General features: G+C 42.3%; 1 protein-coding gene across 2 annotated transcripts in view; it reads right to left on the minus strand.

Moving 5' to 3' along the window:
- rab6ba (RAB6B, member RAS oncogene family a) overlaps positions 1 to 9124 on the minus strand; it is a 53495-nt gene extending 44371 nt beyond the window's left edge. The window contains exon 1 of one of the 2 annotated variants that reach the window (XM_069150872.1): positions 8855 to 9124. In XM_069150872.1, the coding sequence (XP_069006973.1) occupies positions 8855 to 8924 (70 nt within the window). In that variant the 5' untranslated portion in view covers positions 8925 to 9124. The remainder of the gene's footprint in view (positions 1 to 8854) is intronic. The other variant, XM_069150873.1, reaches the window with a different exon arrangement.
- Between the last annotated feature and the right edge of the window lie 557 nt (positions 9125 to 9681).

The following is a 9681-nucleotide window of genomic DNA, read 5'->3' on the forward strand; positions in this document are numbered from 1 at the left end:
AAGGGGAAGAAGTTACGTTGTAACAAAGCAGCACCCACCCTCGCCATTTTATTCCTGCTCTTTGTAAAACTGTGTCGTCAGACGCGGCTTCCAAAACCTTTTCACTGGCACACAGGCGGGCGGAACTGAATCAGACCGTTTCTCTACATCACTGCATGGGCAGCAGACAGATTTGTTTTATTCTGGGCAGAGTGTATAAGTGAGGCTGTGCTTTCCCATGGGCCTGTGGGAACACACCCACTCAGCTGTGCAGCATATGTATATAGAGCTAGCATCGCTCTGCTTGGTATTCCTTGGCTGCAAACCAGCTCCTGCACGACTGAAAGCACCTCTTAATAAGTCAGAAAATATGACGTACAGTTTAAATTACACAAACCTGCAGTTATCAATGTTATTTTAGGCCCTTCAATTTTCAATGCACCTTCAGGGTTGTGCAATAAATGTAATGTGAAATGTGCTGCAGCAGAACCGTGTGTGGTACCTAATCAGACGAAGATCAAGGTTCTAGTCTTGTCCAAATTAGGGGAGGACAAAAGCTGGGTTTACGATCTGTTTAAGTGGCAACCAACTGTGATGTCACCCGTTAGGTTGTGAACTGACATTCTGAAGGCTCGAGTTCAGATTTTTGGCGTTGCAATCTTGGTATTTTAGAGGCAGAAGTGACCATATTTACAGGAGCGGTGGATCTGACTGAATCTGATTGGAAACCAAAGAACAGGAAACCTGACTGCACCACAGGCCTGTCAATCAAACAGACACGCCCCACGCCCCCCAAACATGCCGCCCGTTGAGGCCGTATATCGAATTAATATTAAATATAATATTTTTACTAAACTAATAAGAAACAGTGGCTTTCCCGAATGACACCAATATTACTCCTAGAAAAAAATGTATTGACCTCGTATCCCACAAGAGAAGTCGAATGGAAGTCTATGGAGCCAAAGCCTTTTAGGAGCCGACTCCCAGCAGCCCTTAGTGGTATTACAGCTAAAGACACGTCCTCCCTTTTCTGACCCAGAGGCTACATCCACTTTTATATACATAATAATCTACGGATCTATTAAAGTGGTCATTGAATAGTTTTGGTATCCCCCTTCCCCATCACCTGTGTCTGTGTCACCCATTATCTGTAACTTTCCAAAAAAACAGCGATCAAACATTCACACCTCCTTCACACTGTGATCGGCAGCAGTGCAGAGGTGATGGAGGAGCTCAGCACATTAGCGTGTCATAAGAAGGCTCGTTCTGGGAGACCGCTACCTAAAGGGTCTACAGTCATGCTCGCTGCTCAGTGAGGATGTAATGAGGCACAGTGATGCTCCAGGCCAAATGAAAGCACCAGCATGCTAAGGTACACGCAACAGTAATGCTAACATGCAGATGTTAAACAGGTATAATGTTTGCCATGTTCCCAGTCATAGTTTAGCATGTCAGCATGCTAATGCTACAAAGCAATTAACACACAGTACAGCTAAGGCTACTGTGAATGTTTTCTAGGTATTTAGTCACAAACCAAAGTACTGGACAAATTAAAATATTGACCTGATAACAGCGCCACAGGAAAAGACATGAACAAGATACTCTATTTCATTCTGAAGACATGAATTTTCCAGAATTGAAACCAACCAAATTTCATTGTCATTCAATAGTTTTTGAGACTCAAAACCACATAAGTGGACATCATGGTGGTGCTCGAGGAAACGCTAGAGGATCACCACAGTCAGCAGGATGGATCCTGTGGGGAACATGAATGTTGTACAAAATGTGATGTCCATCCGTGAAGTAGATATTGATATATTCCCGAGCAGCATTCGACTAATTTGACTTGCTGGTGGGTGACAGGAAACGTCAGCGTACCACCAAAGTCTTTAGGAATCATCTTCTTTAAAACTGTCTTTGCAATCCATCCAGTGGGTTGTTAACCAACCGATAGCCACCGATTGACCTTATAGACCAGCGTTGACATCCCTGGAGCCGTGCCACTGGGGTGACTGGAAATCAGGTAATGAGGTTCTACTGTTTAGTATATAAAACTGCGCAGGGTGCCGGGTTGACAAAACATCTCTTCCAGCCTTGAAACTGAAGACGAAGGTGAAGAGCTCTGCTGCCCCGCTAACGGGCAGCAGAGCCGATTGATAGCAGATCAAAGCTGTCGGTGAGCCGTTTCCCCCAATCCATAAGAGAAGAAGAACACTTGCCAGGAAGATGCAATTACATGCATTGTGTTCATGAAAGAAATGACCAGTTGTCTTCAGACGCAGGTAAAATGTCCAATGTTACTACAAACACAGATCCTGCTCTGGGGCTGGAGGTTGGACTCAATCTTTGAGTCAGTATCAACAGCCTATCTTCAGTCCATCATTCAGGACAAATCATACAAGCTGAAGCTCTGGTAACTCTATGTACTGCACAGCTTTTGGCTGGAAACACCTAAGGACTCAGTTTCAGAGGGATGGGAGGATGCCGGGACAGGCGGACACCTCAGAAGAACAAATGCTAAGACGGTTGAGAGACTCAGACTCAAAGCAGTATTTATCTTTGGCATCCTTTCACCTAATGACAGTTTTAGTCAAATCACAGATCCTCAGAAGAGCTGATGAGGTCTCGTACAATAAGGCAAGATTTTGTTTTGAATCATTTTCAAGACATTGTGGTTTTGATGTCGACTAAGACACAATTTGCAAAACACGATCGCAGTTCTGTTGAAACATGTTGTTTTGGGCGAGGCATCATATTATCCTGGTTCAGTTACTAACTAACCGAGCTCATGTGGATCATATGTAGATTATATCCTAAACTTTAATCTTCAAAATGTCCCAATAATATGACACATGAACATGTTTGCCGTCTAAAGATAAGTCAAACTAAGTTCAGATGTTAAACTCCATCTGAGGGCGTATCTTTCCTTTCTCGTCATCTCTCCACCATTGAACGGTATAACCATGTGATGGTTCTGGATAGTGTACAGCAGTATCACAAGGTGCACTGTCAATGCATCATTTCAACTTTTTGCAATAATACAATAATGTAAATAGAAATATTAGAAACAACTATTGCCTAATAGATGTTAAACAGATCAACACCCCCACCATAATAACAACCAGGAAACATTTCACACATACCTTCAGGATGGTTTCACTGTTTCAAAGCAGCTTTAAACATTTCTGTTCTTCAATCTGTCATTTATTGGTTGACATATAATGCTGATACATTACATCTGCGATGAACTAATTTATCAGCCCATCAATCGGTCAGCTCAAACACAAAATATGATCCGACAGAATCGACCAAAAAAAAAACAAAACACGACAGCAAGCCGTGTTATATCAACATCCAATGGGTTTCCTATATAATCATATACGTGATATACATGATTATATATATCACATATGATTTGATCGTTTTTCATATCCATCACGTAATTGGACAAATGAGGTTTGTATCAATGATTTACTTACGACATTTTAACTAATATCGTCATGATTCTCGTGATATTGTTGCCAATGTTTGTTTCTGTCCCAGCAGCTACGATACCAACGAGTCCTGGTGGCGAACACCTCATTTAATTTGCACCACGTAAGCTTAAATTATTGAAAGTGTCTTTATCTGACAAATCTACCAGAAATAAACATGTTTACTAGCTTAACATATTGGTCAAATGTGAAAATTGAAGTTAATATCTGCTCATACAGTCAGTAAAAAGAGGTCAGTCTGTCATTTGGCAGTTATTTGTGGCGTACAATGTGATAAAGGGGATTTGACTTTTCACTTAAAGAGGGTGACTGGCATCTTTACTGTTGTTCAAACGATTTTAGCCTTGACAGACTCAAAGCAGATCAGTAAAGATCAGTGATTCCTTGGAGGGGAAGATGTCTGAATGGTGAAATGACTTCTAATCATCTGGAGGTGTCTTACAAGAGCCTCGGTGTCAATGTCACTCACACCAGGGAAAATTCAAGAGATTATGAACTAGTCTTACAAATAGACAAGCAGGTACATTATCCTGTTTAATATCACGATGTTAAAAGCAGCTAGATGATGAGTTGAATACTTGACACGCAGGGGGCTTACCGAAGGTGTTACATTAAGTTTCAAGCACCTGGAACCTTTGTGACAACAGGAGCACAACAAACAAACCAAAACCACATCAGAAATCACAGCAGTGTTCTTTACAAAACTTCATCTACAACCTGCTCTGATTCACACAGCAAGAAATTCTCATCACCGAATTCATGTCTCAGTGTCTGTGGAGAAACGGGAGCACACACAGGCTTCACATCGACACATCCAGTCCCCAAAACAGCTTTTAGAAATCAGTTTCAAATCAAACTTGACAGGTTCTTAAATATACTGGGTCAAAGCCGTGCACGGTTAACACATGGAAATATGAGACATTCAATATTTAGTGAGAGATCATTTCACTGAGCGACCCACTGTATGCAAAAAAAACAACACATTATTGTCCTCAGTGGTGTGACTTGGGCTTCTGTTGCACTTCCCTGCTTATCATTGTGCAGTTTCTGCATAAAAAGCAGCACATTGTTGATGTATGCATGTGTGTGAAAGTATGTGGTAGCTATCTGCAATTGTGGTTTCAGGGCCTCAGTGAAGAAATGTGTCGGCTGCTCACTGCCAGGGCAAACCAAACCCCGAGTTTCATTTGCTCAGACAGCTGTTTCCGGGAGACTCAGTGATTGATGCATTAGACAACCAACTAAAGCCTACTTTGAAGCAGACGGTGATTCAGCTCTATTTTTGAAGCACTGGTTTGTGCGATGGCAATCTCTGTGCAGTGAAAGATGGAAGATGGCATTTGGATTCAGTGCACAAAAAACCCACGGCAGCCAATGCGGATGCTTCTACCAAATGTATTCCCATCTGTTTGTCTGAGGTGAAATGAAGCATGCAGCGGGGGATTACCTCCAAACAATTGGCTTTAACAAAGTACCAGCAGTATTGTTCCTTTGCAAACTTGCCTCCAGTAAAACATCTACGACCCAATAAATGCAGATCAGTTTTCTGAGGTTGTCCTAACAATGATCTGGTTGATTGCTCTGAGGCTGAAGCTGGCAAGATGCTCCTTCCACCAGGAGTGTGGGCACACAGACTTGGAAACAGCTGATTGGCTTGCTGAAAGCCTTGAGCTTTGTCGAGGAAATCTTTAGCCGGCCCTCTTTGTACAGAGTGTAGAAAACACCCTGAAGAAGTATGCAGGAGGAGAGACTTCTTGACAGCTCATTTAACATTCTGCCTGCTTCCACCTACTTAATCTGGAGCCGCCACCTCTCCTCTCTGACGTTAGCTGACTCTATTACGAAAAACAGAACATCATGCCATCTTTCCCTTTATAGACACATTTTTCAGACACTTCCACCATTATGAGCCTCCACTGTACACAGGAACTCTCAACCCAGAAAGAACAAGTGATCTTTTCACAGCAGCCCGTGTTCCTGACATACTCGAGTCCAGTCGTGTACATTAATAAATGATAATGGCAGAGCTGATGGGATTCACGCCCGCCTGGGCACCAGCCGCAATTATCGCAGACATGTCAGAGAGACCCAGCTCCACCGGAGACAACCCAATCAAACACGAGGCTGGCGCTGCCGCTGTCTGGATGGTTGACAAATAAAGTCCCCTCGCACTGATAACAGGCACAAGCTCCTCCAGACTGGTTTGGACCCGTCAGTGCAGACTCACGGGGTCTCCAGTGACTTTGGAGCTCGACAGCCCAGACCATTTTACCAAAGACACTACAGAATGAGGTCGACCGCAGCATCTCACTGTCTGAAACCCAACCAACCTCCAAGATTACATTATAAGCCAGTGCCTCCAGGATTTTGCACATTTCTTTTGCGTTTGTTTTGTATAAAAATGCTTGATTTTGTAGCAGCTTTTCTCAAAAGACTGTGATTTTTTTTTTTTTTTTGTGGTAATATTGAGAGTCATCACTGTCTCTGATAACTAAAATGCACATCAAAGATAGCTGGACGTATCTAAGTTCTTATCTTTTCTGTGTTTTTGAACTTCTGAAATAATTGCAGTCTTAAAAGTGACAAAACCGTCTTGTACCTGTATTATAGAATACACAGCCTTCATTTTCTGTAAAAAAAAAAAAAAAAGTGCTTTTAAATGTGTTTTAAATAATTCAACACATACTGGAGACAAAAAAAACCAAAGTGCAATCTCTTCCAACTGGAAAGCTGTATAAAACTCATGTAATTGAACACATACTGTATGATCAGAGTGTGACGATTAGCCTCATTCTCATGATAGGACCACATTTCCCATAAACCCCTTCACTTCCAGTTTTGCTATTGTTTCCAGTCAACCAGTCTGATCCTTTATTATGTGTCATGGGTGCAATACATGTTTCATTGCAATAGAGCAGGCGGAGGAACACTAGAAGATGCCGTCCTGTCCAGCAAGTAAAAACGTCCCACAACTGCATCTTTTAAGACCAGATACTAACGAGCAATGAGTGCAAGCTTAACAGAGATGAAAGAAGTTGCACCGTTGTGGAATTTAATTACTAAGTGGCCCACATTGCTTATGATGACAAATGATTCATTGATAATAAATGCTCCTCATCAATAATTCAGACCTATGGCCAGTTAAAACCAATTTATGTTCATATAAGACACGCGTGTCTTCCAGATGATAAAGATCAAAGTCTATACAGTTCTTGGAGTGCTGAAAAGGTCTCGATGCACAAAACCATAAGACAGAGTCAAACTGAAGAAGAGGTAAAAGACTTTCATTGGGAGGAGGAAAACGGCATAAAACCCAAAGGCCACCCAGCTTTTTGTTTGCTTGCAGCAGCCTGTGTGGCTCCATGCACATCCCGTGTCGGCACCTGAAGCTTCTGAATACGACTGCTCATTCTGACAATAAAGAAGAGCCTCAAATTTAGCTTAGTATGACACAGAACAACTGAAACATTTTAATTAAATCAACATACACTCCTGTGCTGGATATTTTATTTGTGCAATTCAATTCCAAAACCTATAAAACCAGTTTGGTACTTTGACTGCAGAAGCAATGATGTCTCTCTCTTTATCTGCCCAGTTTGACCATAATTCATAATGTCAAAACATGCTGCCAGCTTTGTGGTCTGGTGAATACAGGACACTCCCTGGTATTATGTTTGTGCAATCAAATCCCCTTTGGCTTGTTGCTTGGTGCTTAATACCATAAATTGCCTGAGAGTAAAGCCAACTAACAGCCTTATGTTTGTGTATATATTATATACACACATATATACATATACATATATGTATATATATGTGTGCGTGTGTGTGTGTATATATATATGTACATGTATATATATATTCACTACATCTAATTTACTTTCATTTAGAGATAAAAGGACTGTGAAAAGATACATGCTGTAAGTTTTAAGGTTACAAAGAGCAATCTGAAGCATCACATTTAATAGCGAACCTCTTAATGTACTGAAATCTGGTCTAACTTGGCCTGCAACTCTCTGCTATTTTTTTTCTAATTGATTATAAATTATTAGTTTTTTCTACAAAAAGTGAGATATTTTTGAAAAATGAACATCACATCTCCCCAAAGCCCAATTTAATATCTTCAGATGTCTCATTTTGTCTGACCAACATCCAAACCCAAATAAAATCCAACTGCAGAGAAAAGCAAAAAATACTCACTCTGGGGTGGCTGGATCATCAGCCAGACCACCATTACTGATTCTAGATTAGTCCAGTCCCTCATTTGGCGTATTATTAGAGGACATAAATTTACTGCTATTTAGATAATAAGTATGCCAAACTGTTGTAAATTAAACCATTATTCAATTTAATGCATGACCCCACTATACTGGGTAATCAATAGACCCTATACTGGAGGACTAAACCATGACTAATGTGGTTCATTTGGTTGCTCAAGGCCACTGAAATGGACAATAAAACAGACCTGCCCTGTTCAAAAGACCAAACACACCTAGAGATTCAAATCATGTCTCTGCCAGCTTGTGGAAAACAATTTTGTTGCCTCAGGAAAGGAAAATCTTTTGACAGTCTGAGGGTGTGGACAAGTGAAGCCGAGGATGGAGGCAGAGCTTTAAAAAAAAAAAAAAAAAAAAGGCAGATAAATCAGAGGATGAGTTTCCACGAGATTTCACATCAGTGTTGGATTTTTGCAGCTTGCTGGGATTCAAACACTCAAACAAAAATCCATAGAGCAGGTCAGCACGCGGAAAAAACCCAAACTTGGTCACCATCAGCAGGCAGACTGGAACAATACCAAGGCAGAGGCTGCAGCCACACAACTTATCTCACCGCCGCTGACAACCTGGGTGTGTCTCAACACAGCAATATTTACCAACTTGGACCATCCACAGCAGCATCAGACCTCAGGCTCTTGCATGCGCGCATTCAGTCGCATTTAACAGCAATATTCATTTACAACTGATGCCGTATAAATTCTAATAACTAGCGCGGGTTGTTTTAAACTAACACCCAGCTGAAAGGCTTTAGGAGGCGGATATTAAAGCCCTGCTGGTGCCTCAGTCGTTTACTGCTCAACTTGGGAGACCGCAGGCTACAATTCACGCACTCCGGACTATTGTGTGAAGCCTCACAGGCTGGTAATTTGATTAAATGAATGCCCCCCCCCCTCCCCCCTCCTCCTCCCTCCCACGAACTGAAAACACACATTTCACCACTAAAGACATTTTCCTCTCCAGTTTTAAAGCCCCTCAACTCCTCCGAGCCGCTCCCCGGGGCAGACGCGCTGGCTGCACGTCTCCAACAACATGAACTTGCAGGTGCAGCGGCTTCACTTTGACACACGACCGAAAGCGAACTTGTCGGGAGAATTAAACACGTCTTACCACTCTGCTCCCCCAGAAAGACCAGTTTGAATTTTCTTAAAGGGTTCCCAAAGTCACTGCCCACGGACATTTTCGAGGAGGAAGAGGGGAGGACTGCGGACGCCGGAGGACAGTCTGAGTGGACTTGTGTGTTCCCACTCGAGTTGGTCGGTGAGGATGCTGGAGGAAAAAGGCGGCGGTGTTGCTTCCCGTTCAGCTCTGTCTCCTCTCTTCGTGATGGGAGCACACTGCTGCTGCACCGGTCCGTGACGCGAGGGCTGCTTTTTCCTTTTTTTTCCGCCTCACCCGAAGACTTGTGCGCGTGCGCGGCTTCGTTCTCCGTTGAACTGACAGGCAGCCGCGATATAAAATGACGTCATGCGAGTCGGAGGGGAAATGAAGGGAGAGGCTGTCGTGCCGCCTGACTCCACTTTCATCTGATTTTCTGAGATCAACACGTATTGTAAATTCACTGGCACGCGTATCTGTAGCTACCCGACGAGCAGGTATGTGTGGTAAACCATTTTACACTGTACACAAAGGATTTAGTGCACTTTCATAAAGTTGGGGGACTTAATTAACCAAAAATGTTCAAAAATGACGCAGAAGAGGCTCAGAAATCTTCAATTTAAAGCCCTGGATCCTACACTGCCAAAATAAAGCTGGATAGCAGTATTTTTTTAAATCCTCCCTGCTTCTTAACACCTCTTTTAACCTCAGCGCTATCAGCTTGTAACAGCCCTGATGACATCATTGGGTTTATTATTTCAGATATTGAAGTCAATTTGTTGTGGACTCAGTTTCCAGTTGAGATTTTAATCATGTTATTTATTTTTGCTGATTCATTT

Source organism: Embiotoca jacksoni, unplaced genomic scaffold, assembly GCF_022577435.1.
Source record: "Embiotoca jacksoni isolate LCO1_2020_lvr unplaced genomic scaffold, fEmbJac1.0.p SCAF_16, whole genome shotgun sequence".
NCBI lineage: Eukaryota > Metazoa > Chordata > Actinopteri > Embiotocidae > Embiotoca > Embiotoca jacksoni.